Raw genomic sequence first — 13,421 nt, forward strand, 5'->3', positions numbered from 1 at the left:
GTTTCCTGAGAGGTTGGCTGTTAAATTATTAAGGTGTGCTGAAGGACTACAGCTGTGTGGCGGCGTTAGGGGCTAGTCTCGTCACCTGCCGTTAATTAATGGCCTTGAGTGGTCAGTCGTCCCCCCTCCCTTCCCCCTCCCCCACCCCCGTCTGCAAAACTGCTGTTTGGGGAGTAAATGTTAGAAGTAACTTCAGATTTGTAACGCCTGTCGCCTTACAGTGAGGTTTTAATGAGAGTTGTAACTTTTGACGGTAAAACACATGCTGAGGCTCTTCTCCCTGTTTATCATGTCTTTTCAGTTTGATTAGTTTTTTTTTGAATGAAGTGCTCTTGCACATGCATGCTGAATGTCCCAATTAAATGCCCATTAACACCTAGTGCAAACGCAACAACATATTTTTGTCTTGTAGCGTCCAGCCCCACCTCAGACCTTCCGTTCCAACTGATTTCCTAACATCCACTATGCTGGCAGCATCCCACCCGACACAAAAGTTCCTAGTTATGGGGGGTCAGGTAAGCAGATATTTTTACAATATTGTGCAGTTATGCAAAGTTATTAAACCCGGAGTTTCTCTTTGACGGTGCGTTAAGACAACTCTGCAAAACCACACAATATTGATAAAATCCAGACGGAGAAACCCCACTTACCTGACCCCTGTCCCCTCCCTCTCTCCCCTGCGATGAGTCAATGGGAGTGTACTTTGCTAACAGCAGGAATTGATCGCTGGCCGCCTGGAGCTTGGGCAGGCTTGTAATGGCTTTTTGTTGCCCTTGTGGACCACTGGGGAGGGGGGGGGGATAGAAAGCCCCTTCTCACAAAGCTTTTACTTGCGTGAATAGTCCCGTGGAAGCCAAGGTTATTCGTGCAACTCAAAGTTGTGTAATTTTGCTGAGAGCAGGCAGCGCTGACTCCTCCTGGAAATCACAAATTCGAACGCGCTCCACAACACCAGCTGTAGGATTCCAATCCCGGTTTTTTTGCGCTGTTTGGGGAAAGAAGGTGCTAAATAGAAGCAATAATTGATTCTGGCATTGAGCCCCAAGATGTGTTCGTGGATGTGTCAGAGCAGTTCTGTGGAGCGCTCGTCGGTTCGGCTAAAACTAAACGGGGTGAATGCAGGCTGTAAAATTTGTAGGCAAATCTCTTCTCCGGGTTCCAAACCTGCTGAAAAGGAGAAGGAGGGTGCTGAGGGAGCCAGGTGGACGGCCCTGCTTACGGTGCAGATCAGCACTGCTGGGGGTTTTAACAACTCTCTGCTGCGAGGTGGGGATGTTGCGGGCCGTAAGAAAAGTACAGCCTTGGAAATGATGGCCTGACGTGTGCGTGAGCGTGTGTGCTGGGGAGCTGCTGTAGCTGGGAAGAGAGAGTACAGTTGTCCTGCAAGCTGCAAAAAACGTGTGGAAGCTCAGGAGAGGCTTCCAGTGTGAGATGGCTCTAGCAAGAAGGATAAAAATGTCATGTAGTCTCACAGAAATTGTTCCTGTAGATGCGCAGATGGGGAAAAACCAACAGCCACTTACCTGCTCAGAAGAGTTGGCGGGGCTTGTACCCCTCTGCAGACAAACCAACTCTTAGCCATGGCTCAGGAAACGTGGTGCCTGGAGTTTGGTGGTGTTTGCTTAGGAAATCGGTCCAAAATGCCAACACTAACCTTGTTTCATAACGCACTTGTTATCGTGATAGCAAAGTTAACTCTGTGGCTTACTGGTGATATTTTTATTTCAGAGCACAAAGTAATCATTGTCGGCCTGGATAATGCAGGAAAAACGACCATTCTTTATCAATTGTAAGTATGAACGGCGGGTGGCTTTGCGTGTATTTCAAGGTGTGCATTGTATTTATTACTCTGACTTGTTGCTGCTTTTTTTCTTTCACTTGGAGAGTGTTAACACTGAAGATCACACCTGTAACCTGGACGGTACAGGTGGCAGTGGGTCAAAGCGTGCGGTTAGGGTTTGGAAAGGTCTGTGTTTTGCCTAGTATATGAATAAGGTTTTGTTCAGGGCTTTTATTCATCAGATTACATTGTTATTACCACTTAATCACAACTGCCTTTGGTGTCACCCTGTCGGCTGTTTGCCAGCTCCGTAAAATAGGATTGTAGTGAGGTTTAGCCACAGGAGGGATGCTGCTAAATCACAGAATCACAGAATCTTAGTGGTTGGAAGGGACCTCTGAGATCATCGAGTCCAACCACAAAAAAAAAACCAAACCAAACCAAAAAAAACCAACAAAAAAAACCCCAAAACAACCAAACAAATACAAAACACACCACACCAAACGCCCACCAAAAACACCGCACCCACCAACTAAACCCCACACTCAACACCTCACCATAAACCAATAACCTTGGGCACTAGAGCAGGCCCTGAAGAGCCATGTCTATACGTATCTTAAATACCTCCAGGGATGGTGACTCCACCACCTCCCTGGGCAGGCTGTTCCAGGGCCTGACCACCCTCTCAGTAAAGTAATTCTTTCTAATATCTAATCTAAATCTCCCCTGCCCCAACTTCAGACCATTTCCTCTGGTCTTGTCGTTCATCCTTTGGGAGAAGAGGCCAACACCTGCCTCTCTACAACCTCCTGTCAGGTAGTTGTAGAGGGCAATGAGGTCTCCCCTCAGCCTCCTCTTCTCCAAACTAAACATGCCCAGTTCCCTCAGCCTCTCCTCATAGGACTTGTTCTCCAGGCCCCTCACCTCGACCCACAGCGCGGCATCTCCATCCTAAACACATCCCTCTGCGAGCGGCTCCTCTCCCTGCCCTGACCCGTCCCCTGCACACCGAGCTGTGCTTCCCTGCCCTCTGTGGTGGGCTTGGAGGAGGGAGGCTGAGCATTGGGCCAGCTCAGCTCTGGGGCTAGTGGCAGCCTGCCCTGCCTGGCCGGAGCTTTATTTGGGCCACCACCAGCGCTGGTTGCTGTCCTGCAGCTTCTGCCTTCAACGGCGGCGCTGACTCCTGTTTGTCTCACTTTAACCTTGCTGCTGGTTTATGTGAAACTTGTAGGAGCTTCCTATCTCTGGGCCTCAACTGCATTTTGATAAAAAGGTACAAATTTGTCCCTCGACTCGGAGGCCGGTAGGTGGGACGGGCAACTCAAGGTCTTCTTAGAAGAGAAACACATTTGCAATTTCTCACATGAAATAGTCTGGCATTAGGAAGTATTCCCGGGTCAGTATCAGAAATGATTCCTGTTAAGAGATCTGGCCATGCTGGTCCAGTCCTACACTTAAAATAAGCTTTTTTAAAACATTTGGGGGTTGTCAAATTATGATCTGCCTTTGCCTGTCTGAAACATGAAACTCCTGCAGCATTTCCGGCCACTTATGTCCTCGAACGCTCTGCAGAGAAAGTGAAAAGATGAAGATGGTTGTTATTTAAATCGAGAGAGAGAGATTCTGAAAAGCATAAATAGCATGAAGAATACTTTTTAAGACTAGTAACTGCTGCAGCTGAGGGCTGTCCTCGGTGCATTTTAATGCTGCCAGTGTCTTTCCACTTCCTCCACAGACGTCTCATGATTCTTCTCATCTTCTGATTTGTGCAGTCTCAGTGTTTTCTTTTCCCTTTTGTGGGTCTCTGTGTGCCTCCTTTTCCTTTGTACCCGTTTGAGCTCCGCAGGACTTCCCCTTCTCTCTGCTTGTATTCCCCTTCCCGGTTGCCGCTTTGATGGAGCTCCATGGTGTGCTGTCTTCTGGTCCTCCCCCTTGGCTCCTCCTGAAGCCCTACCTCCATCTGGGCATATCCCATTTTTTCTCTCACCATTGCTTCGTGACAGATAAGTGTTCTGAGCATGAATTAATATGGTTAACTCTTTTCACAAGAGATAACTAGACAGATAGCTGGTGTTGGTGAGTGCTCTGGTCGTTCCTTTGAGGCCATGGAGGGTCACAGCAGATGCTGGAGAGGTGATTCTTCTGACAGATCACAGCAGCTCCACAGATACTTTGTTTCTTCCTGATCTCGTACTCAGAACCCCTCCCTCCCCTCAGGCAGCCCTAAGATTTTGTGATCAGGTGTCCAGAAACACCATTAAGCTTCACACTCACCTTCTTTTGGTGGGGAGGAGGGAAGAATCCCCCTATTGTATTGCGAACTGTGAGGTGGCAGCAGCTGGAATGTGAAGGGCTGTGGGCTCAGCCAAGGGAAGGGGATTCACGATACGTCTCTTCCAAGCACTAGAAGAACTCTGCTGAAATCTGTTTTTTTAAATATGAAATCAACGAGAGGCATCTTATGATGTCATTGTTATTCTTAATTTGATTTTATCATTCTTTCTTCTCGTCCTTCTCTTCCCTTACACTCTCAAATGTGTGGGGTGAGAAGGTGTCTCGTGAGGCTGCTGGGGCACGGGGTAACTGGGATTCCTTTGGAGAGCACTGGACCATCCCTCTATCTCCCCAGTTCTCTTTATCCTCTTCAGGAAATATTCCAGCACTGTTAGAACTCTCAAATTACTGACACTGTAACTAAAAGCTCTGCTAAAGCTTCAAAAAATGTTCATATAAAATGAAAAAATACATCAAGATTACCAGAAGAAAAAATAATTAAGTTCTTTGACAATGGCTGATGTTTTTTTTCTTGAAGCTGCCTTTAATTATTTTAATTTTTTTGCTTATTCACACACGGTAGAATTTAAATAGTTTGAACTTGAGGAGTATCCAGAGTAGTTTGGTTGTCACTGCTGAAGTGAAACTGATGGTCTTAACCACAGAGTTGCACTCAGTATCTCTAAAACAACGTGTTTGAAGTACTTCATGCCATTTTGTCTCCAAAATGAGGGGGTATTGGACTGTGCAGGAGGGAGGGAGAAGAAGGTTTGGACTTAAGGGGACTGAGCTGTGAGGGAGGTGTGTTCTTTGTGGAAGGCGAGCGAGATGCACCGTGTCTGTCTGCTGGAGCTGGGTGCTGAGCTGTTGAGCGAGATGCTGCGCGTCTGTCTGCTGGAGCTGGGTGCTGAGCTGTTGTTTTTCTGCAGCCTTGGAAATCTTGTGGCTTAACCACATTCTTGAAGCAAACAACTGCTCTCTCCCATGTGTGCCAGAATCGGCCTGGAAAAAGAAAAGCTGACTGCTTAAAAACATCTTCTGAAGCAGATATTCTCTCAGCTTTATGAGTTAATTAATTATAATGTAGTTTTCTTCATGAATCATAGAATTGCCCAGGCCGGAAGGATAGTTTTCTTCATGAATTGTAGAATCATAGAATTGCCCAGGCCGGAAGGGACCTCCAAAGGCCATCTAGTCCAACCCCCCCGCAGTCAGCAGGGACACCCCCAACTAGACCAGGTTGCCCAGGGCCTCGTCGAGCCTCTCCTTGAGTATCTCCAGGGATGGGACCTCAACCACCTCCCTGGGCAACCTGTTCCAGTGCTCCACCACCCTCACAGTGAAGAACCCTCTCCTCATCTCCAGTCTAAAGCTGTTCCCTTCCAGCTTGAAGCCATTGCCCCTCGTCCTGTCACTGCAGGCCTTTCTAAACAGGCTCTCCCCAGCCTTCCTGTAGGCTCCCTTCAGGTACTGGAAGGCCGCTATTAGGTCTCCCCGGAGCCTCCTCTTCTCCAGGCTGAACAACCCCAGCTCCCTCAGCCTGTCCTCGTAGCAGAGGTGCTCCATCCCCCTGATCATCCTTGTGGCCCTCCTCTGGACCCTCTCCATCAGGTCCATGTCCTCCTTATGCTCTCTCAGCTTTATAATTTGATTATTATAGGATTCACTGAGTCCTTTTCTGTTGCTGTTCTTATTTATTTTTATTTTTATTCACCTTCCACCGTCAGACCTTGTCTCTATTTACCTGCTGTAACCCTCCCATGAAGCTTTCTACCTCAGAATGAGCGTGAAGTGTAGTTTTTGTAGTGGTGGGTCAGTCTGGAGTCCCAGGACACTCCATGATGCTGGTTTCTGTGATGTCTGACTGAGCTGCTCTCTTCCCTCTGCAGCTCCATGAACGAAGTGGTGCATACCTCGCCCACCATCGGGAGCAACGTGGAAGAGATAGTGGTCAACAACACGCGCTTCCTGATGTGGGATATCGGAGGGCAGGAGTCTCTCCGGTCTTCGTGGAACACCTACTACACAAACACCGAGGTGAGAATCAACTGGAGGCCTTTTTCCTGGAGGTCCTGGTGGAGCCATTGCTGGTGATGGGAATACAGCGTACCTGAGAGAGGGAGTTGGGTGGAGAGGAACCCAATGAAGTTGAACAAGGGCAAGTGTAGGGTCCTCCACCTGGGGAGGAACAAGCTCCCACAGCGGTACAGGTTTGGGGCTGACCTGCTGGAGAGCAGGTCAAAAAAGACCTGGGAGTCCTGGTGGACAACAGGTTGCCCACGGGCCAGCAATGTGCCCTGGTGGCCACAAGGGCTAATGGTCTCCTGGGGGGCATTAAGAAAAGCGTGGCCAGCAGGTGGAGTGGGGTCATCCTGCCCCTCTGCTCTGCCCTGGGGAGGCCCCATCTGGAGCACTGGGTCCAGTTCTGGGCTCCCAGTTCAAGAAGGACAGGGAACTGCTGGAGAGAGTCCAGTAGAAGGTGATGGGACTGGAACATCTCTGTGCTGAGGAAAGGCTGAGGGACCTGGGGCTGTTCAGCTGGAGAAGAGCAGACTGAGAGGGGATCTCATTGATGCTGAGCAAGAGCTAAAGGGCAGGGGGCAAGAGGATGGGGCCAGACTCTTCTCAGTGGTGCCAGAGACAGGACAAGGGGCAACGGGCACAAACTGGGACACAGGAAATTCCATCTCAACATGAGGAGGAACTTCATTACTTCTGTCCTGCCAGCTCCCATGATCAATTTACTGAAGCACCCCCAAGAATTTTAAGAGCTCTTCAGTGATGAAGTTGCAGCACATGTGCTGAACTTGATTAAAATAATGATTTAAGTCACCATTTCCTATGTGGTATCAATGGTGTTTTTTAAAAAAAGTTTTTTTTTATAATAATTAACTTAGTTCTCCTTTGCTGCCCTATAAGATGCTATGGCATGTATCTGCATGTGTGCTCTTGAAGTACAGAATTTATGGGTTTTTTTAAAAATCCCTCTCAAATACCTATTTGCATGTTAGTATGTGAAGTGGGGGGAGGAAGCTGGTACAGTTTACCTATTTAAGGCTGCAACAAATCATTTGCTGACAAGTGTGTGGCCAGAAAGATAGAGTTTGTTCTCTGAACTAACAGCTTTTCACCTTTTTTTAAAGTTTGTGATAGTTGTTGTGGACAGCACAGACAGAGAGAGGATTTCTGTGACTAAAGAAGAACTGTATAAAATGCTAGCACATGAGGTGAGTAGACCCTGTGTTTTAATTTCTTCTGGTATTTATTGTGGGTAAGACCTGGGTGATGGGTGGGAAGGGGAGCAGGTTTGCAGGCTTTTTGTGGGAGCTCTCACACCCCCTGGCTGGAGACAGACCAGGATGGAGAGATCCTCCCCGGTGAAGCCCAGGGCCAACGTCACCAGTTGTGTTCCCCCAGCTGCAGGTTTCACATCTGACTTCTTAGAATCATAGAATGGTTTGGGTTGGAAGGGACCTCGAAGATCATCAAGTTCCAACCCCCTGCCCTGGGCAGGGACACCTCCCACTAGAGCAGGTTGCTCAAGGCCCCATCCAGCCTGGCCTTGAACACTTCCAGGGATGGGGCATCCACAACTTCCCTGGATCCACAACTTTCTTCCTGCTAAAGCCTCTGTCTTTTGTGAAGCTCCTAATAAAGCTGTAAATTAACACCAAATTACAAAAAAAAATGCCTGCAAAAGTAGCTTTTCAACTTCTGAATGCTTCTGTGAAACAGAAGTTAGGACCTATAAATGACTTTTGTGCTTCAATCCATGTTAATAGCTGAATGAGATCATTTTAAAAAAGCCATTGTTTCCTCCAACAGCTTAATTACTATTTTTGATAGCTTTGTGGTTGCTTGATGTTTTCTGTTTTCACAGTCTTAATAATGTCATATAGCAACCAGCTCTCAAAGTGAAGCAGCAGACTGCCTGTGGCTACGACAGCCTTCATCCTATTTGTATTTGGAATTACAGAATGAAAGCACAATTTGCCAGCTTGTAATCACCCTCTTTAGAACTGAGCCCCACGTTGGGTCTAAAATTGAGCTGTCTGGGTCTGATTCAGGAATGCTGGAACTGCTGTGTGAGCCAAGGAACACCTATTCCATGACCTGGGTGTCCCAAAGACTTTAATCCATCCAGGCAGAGCTGCAGGACCACAGCCCTGATTTATACTGCAGGTGTCTTTATATAGACTTGATTACTGGTGGGACCCGTAAGACAAGTTCCGTGCAAACTGGATCAGTTTGTAGGAGATGACACCGAGGACAATGAGCTTCCAAATTGAAGTGTCAGCATACAAAGATGTGCAAAAAAGTTCACGGCATTACATCCCAAAATATTACAGCTATATTTAAACTACAGCCACTCTTTAGCAGATGACTGCAGGAAGGACAATGGCTGCCTGTGTATTTCCTTTGAGCAGTAATCTGAAGCGTTTGAGAAAAAAACAAGTGTTTTTCCTAGTGTCTTGAATTTATAATTTTGGGTATTTAAATTAAAATTGTGTTTAATAAAATAAATTCTAATAAAGTAGGGCTGGCTTTCTTGGTAGGTAGTGGTGGAGTGTGAAATGTGGCACGGAAAAGCTGTTGCCATTGGGTTAATGCTTTCATACTTGGAATTTCAGAGTTGTCTGTTGCAGTCGCTGAACAAAATCTGCATCTTCTGTCTTGTAATCCATAAAGGGAGATCTGGGAGTTGTTAACGAGCTGACTTTGAAATGAGGGAAGTCTGGACCCCCAAGCAGCACGAATGCCCTCCCTCCGCCTTGGGAGACTGTTTCTGTGCTGAGAAAGACCCCGTCTCGCAGTAAATGTGCCCATTGTTTTGCAGCAGGATGTTTTCAGTATGTTCTGCTCCCTCTCCAGATGCTGTGACGTTTGAAGAGAACAATAATACATATAAGCTGAAAGAGAAGGCAAATATTTATTTAGAATAGCTTTTCCTTGCAGCCCTTGAAAACCAGTCCAACTGAGTTCTTGTTAAGGCAAAATTGAGTTGCCCAGCTCAGTTCTAGCTATTTTCTGGACCAGTACAGTAGATCGTTTGGGAATTAATTTTACTGCTTGTAAAAATTAGTGTGCCTGGTAGGCATTTAAGTGAGTGAGTTGTCTGGGCTTCCTGGGGAGACTTTTTTTACTTCCAGAGGGACAGATTTTTCAATAATACATCCCTGTAACGGTGTAATTCCAAGCAGCCTGAGATAAAATAAGCTTGCCCCTGGAGTGGCTGTTCTCTAAATTGTTAGCACTCAGGTTTTAAATATTGCATAGGCCTCATAAAGAAGTTTATTGCAACGTGCTTGTTAGTGTAGATGTCCATCCTTTGGTGCTGAAGCAGTGTAAGTGGTGGTTTTCTGTGCATCCTCTAAATAAAATATTCCTGCAGGTTGCTTTACGCTGTCGGTGGTGGCCTTAAAGCTCTTCAGTGGGTGGGACTTCCCTGGCCAAGGGCTGCAGTGAGGGGATAGCATCCTTTATGGGTTTATGGGTTTTCATTACCTGAAGGGTGCCTATAGAAGAGCAGGAGAAGGACTTTTGACAGGAGGTGTAATGATAGGACAAGGGGAAACGGTTTTAAATTGGAAGAAAAAAGATTCAGATTAGATCTCAGGAAGAAATTTTTTACTCTGAGGGTGGTGAGACACTGGAACAGGTTGCCCAGGGAAGCTGTGGCTGCCCCATCCCTGGAAGTGTTCAAGGCCAGGCTGGATGGGGCCTTGAGCAACCTGCTCTAGTGGGAGGTGTCCCTGCCCAGGGCAGGGGGGTTGGAACTCGATGATCTTTGAGGTTCCTTCCAACCCAAACCCTTCTATGATTCTGTATTTTACTGGTGCTTAAAACATTCTGGTGGGGTAACCCACTGTTGCCCTGTGTAAGAACTGCTGCAGAGTCAACTCATTTGGGGCTAAAATCACTTTTAACAGTATGGTAATCCATAAAAGTGTGGGGGATGTCTGTGGAAAAGCCAGAAGAATGGAGGGGGTTGGATGCAGAGGCAGGAGTGACCTGGGAGGTCAGGATTAAAGGGGGGGCCTGGGCTGTCAGAGGGGTGTGTGGCAGGACTGTGGGTGCACACACACGGATACAGGGTGCCTCCCATCCTCACGGAGCACAACAAAACACCATACATAGCTCTACAGGTCATGCCAGACAAAAATTGGACGTTTGATCTGCTGGATCAAAAGATTTTCTGAAGTTATGCATCAACCAGCCTGCAGTGTTTCATAGCTCAGGTTTTTCTGTTAGGACTCTCTAGTTTGGTATCGCATCTTTTGCCTCCGAGGGCTGATTCGTAACCATCTTCTTTTGTTCTTCTTTCTCTCTAGGACTTAAAAAAAGCAGGTTTGCTGATCTTTGCTAACAAGCAGGATGTTAAAGAGTGCATGACAGTAGCTGAAATATCTCAGTTCCTGAAGCTGACTTCAATTAAGGATCACCAGTGGCACATCCAGGCGTGCTGTGCTCTAACTGGAGAGGGGTAAGAGTCATTCTTGTCTCTAGGAGGGGAGTCTTGGATTATTTTGGTATTTTTATCATGGTGTTTGGTTTTAACACAGTTCCTCCCCTGTCGATAATTAAGCTTGAAGATTTTTGTGCTCAGAACATGCTGACTGGGGATCAGTGTGATCTGAAAACCAAGTTTCACAGCAAATCCGCAGTCTCATCTCGCAGTGATCAAAGTTTGTATGATTTGGGCCTAGTGAGGGTGGGAACAGCCTTAAAATTCTCCTGGTTTATTAAGAATAATCATAATTAGAGAAAACTTCAGTGTATGTCTTGAAGTGATCTGAAATCTCCTTCTGGAAGTGATTCCTTCAGTCAGAATGGCAGAGTTCTTCTGGGATCTGAAATCTCTTTCTGGAAATGATTCCTTCAGTCAGAATGGCAGAGTTCTTAGGAAGAAATGAAATCGATGCCGTGGAATGATCTTTGAAGTTATCCCCAGAAGTGCATGCTATTCCTTAAAAATTATCTCTTTTTGTTTGCAGACTGTGCCAAGGACTCGAATGGATGATGTCAAGACTTAAGATCAGATGATTTTTAATGACCTCTTTGCACAGACATTGCTTGAAACGAGCTGTACCCATGATTACCTTCACAGTGGCAGAATTAATGGGTTAGATGTATTTATACTGAACTGATTTCAACTTTATTTTCTACATAGATGCACACACACGTACGTGTATATAAATTAAGACCATTCAGCAAAAAGCAAGATGCAGTTGAGGCTCCTGTTTGGTTTCCTGTTTGGTTTCCTCTGAGGCTGCGTTTAAAAGCTGTGATCAACCTTCTTTTCAAGATACAGCCGCTCGGAACAGCCCCACCTTGAGCGTGGTGAAGATTGAAGCGAGAGGAAGGAGCTTTTAATTCTGAGTTTTATTATTCCATTGTAGTCCTCTCTAGTTGAAGATGTTGGCTTCATTACTCCAGTAAATTAGCAAACAAATCAATGGCATAGATATCAACTTTCCAGTATTTTTAAGGTTACCGATGTTACAAATGCAAAAATATTTTCCTGTATGTGTACTGTACATATTTGTGTATATTTATACCTCAATTTTAGGTTAATTGCAATCTGTTGAGAGCAGTGTGTCAAGCTGAATGAGTATGTGGGCAGCAGTACTAACATTTGACGTGGCCAGGGTGTCACAGCTTCTCCTCCTGGGTTGTAGCATCCATGGGACACGTGGCTCCCCAGAACTTCATAAACTCTCTCTTCAGACCGTTGCTTGTTTCTCACGTGATTTTTCAGTTAGGGAGGCTGTACAGATTGAACTTCAAATTGCAGTGTCGGCAAACAGTAAAGTATTTGCCAAAGACTTGAAAATGAAACAGATTTTCTTTTTTTTTTTTTTTTTTTTTTTTTAATGGTAGTCAGCATTGGATTGGGTGATTCCAAAAAGCTGGTGTCCTGTGGTACTGCTGTCCTTTCCGTGCAGTACCTTCGTTGCCGAGTCACCGCTGGTACAAGGGAGTACCTTTAGCTGTCATAAAGGGAAAAACAGCATCTCTCTTCTTTTTATTCTTAACCAAAGAGGCAGAAAAGTGTTTAAATATCCCGCTGGAATCTTTAACAGGACAAGTCATGCTCTTTCCTAAGTGTTTTTCAGAGGAAGGCACGCTTCTCTGTGCTAGCGTAAAAAATGCACGTGTGTGGATGCGCGGTGGATGGAACGGGGCTGGGGAACAGACCAGATGACACTACTTGAGAGGCTCTCACTGCCCCCTGGATGGTGGCCCCATGGAAGCTCTGGGGGCAGCACTTCTTGAGAAATAAAGCTCCTTTGCATGGTCCCCAGGTGAGTTGTAGGAAGTGTCAGAGCACTACTTGGGCAGCTTTTCTCCCCGTGGTACCTACTGGGATGGAGGTTGTTGGGAATTGCCTTTTTTCCCAAGATCCAGGCTTTGCCAGTGGGATGAGTTGGGTGGTTTGAAACCTCATCAGTATTGGGGAAGTGAAGGTCGCCTTCATCGGAGGTGTTTGCCTTGGAGATGTAGGTTTGGGGGGTACAGCAAAATGAAATAAATCCTCATTTAAAATGTCCTTCCCTCTCTTAGCTCATACGTCTGGTAAGGATGGAAAAGACATATTAAAGGGGGGGAAAAAAAAAGCTTAGTTTGAACTTTTTAAGGTGCTTCTCTTTGGTTCTGGGATAATCTGGTCAGCACACCTGCCTTCCCCTCCGCCTGCTTCGCCGGGGATCGGGGTGTGAATCTGGGGGGAAAAGAAAGGGAGGCAATTTCAAAAGTCTGTATTTAACAAAGGCAGGTAAAGAATTAAACTTTTTAATATATTTTTGGTATCTCTTTACGATGCTCACCGGCTAGGGAATCTGCTGTCTTTGTTAAACATTTTAACGTGTACATGCATATATTTCTAGTGCATGCACATAGATATCGGTATTTAACTGGTGTATTGCAAAATGTATACTTGTTTGAAGAAATAACAATTTCATGCAAAGACTTTCTCAGTTTATCTGACAGTATCTTCAAGAAACGAGCTCTGTGCACACTTGCCTATGAAATGGAATTGTACGTTTTCTAGTCTTAAAAAAAGAAAAGAAAAAAAAAAAAAGAAAAAGCAGACTTGCTTATAAACCTGAGCCTTTGGTTTTTGAGTCTTATGTCTCCCCCTTCATCCCTTTCAAATGTTGTTTCCCTTCAGTGCCGTTAAATGCCGCGTCCCTTTGCCCTGAGGTTGTGTGTGCTGGGGTTTTGTTTGTTTTTAAGGAGAGGAGTTGTTGCTGTTGATGACAGAAGCATCACGCAGGAGTCTTCTGACCTGCTTCTCCCTGGAATTGGCTGCTTGCTCCTTCACTGGAATTTGTTAGGACTTGGGATGCCCATATAATGGAAATGG

The 13,421-nt window shown here is 45.9% G+C and overlaps 1 protein-coding gene across 4 annotated transcripts in view; it reads left to right on the forward strand.

Moving 5' to 3' along the window:
* Nucleotides 1–13,164, forward strand: part of ARL5A (ADP ribosylation factor like GTPase 5A) — a 14,464-nt gene extending 1,300 nt beyond the window's left edge. For 3 of the 4 annotated variants that reach the window (XM_014957339.1, XM_014957338.1, XM_014957342.1), the window contains 5 exons: nt 1,729–1,789; nt 5,944–6,091; nt 7,198–7,281; nt 10,387–10,538; nt 11,050–13,164. In XM_014957339.1, coding sequence (XP_014812825.1) covers nt 1,729–1,789; nt 5,944–6,091; nt 7,198–7,281; nt 10,387–10,538; nt 11,050–11,098 — 494 coding nt within the window. In that variant the 3' untranslated portion in view covers nt 11,099–13,164. Of the gene's footprint in view, nt 1–412; nt 516–1,728; nt 1,790–5,943; nt 6,092–7,197; nt 7,282–10,386; nt 10,539–11,049 lie in introns of all 4 variants that reach the window. The other variant, XM_014957340.1, reaches the window with a different exon arrangement.
* The last annotated feature ends 257 nt before the right edge of the window (nt 13,165–13,421 follow it).

Source organism: Calidris pugnax, unplaced genomic scaffold (genome assembly GCF_001431845.1).
Source record: "Calidris pugnax isolate Ruff unplaced genomic scaffold, ASM143184v1 scaffold256, whole genome shotgun sequence".
In the NCBI taxonomy this organism is placed as follows: Eukaryota; Metazoa; Chordata; class Aves; order Charadriiformes; family Scolopacidae; genus Calidris; species Calidris pugnax.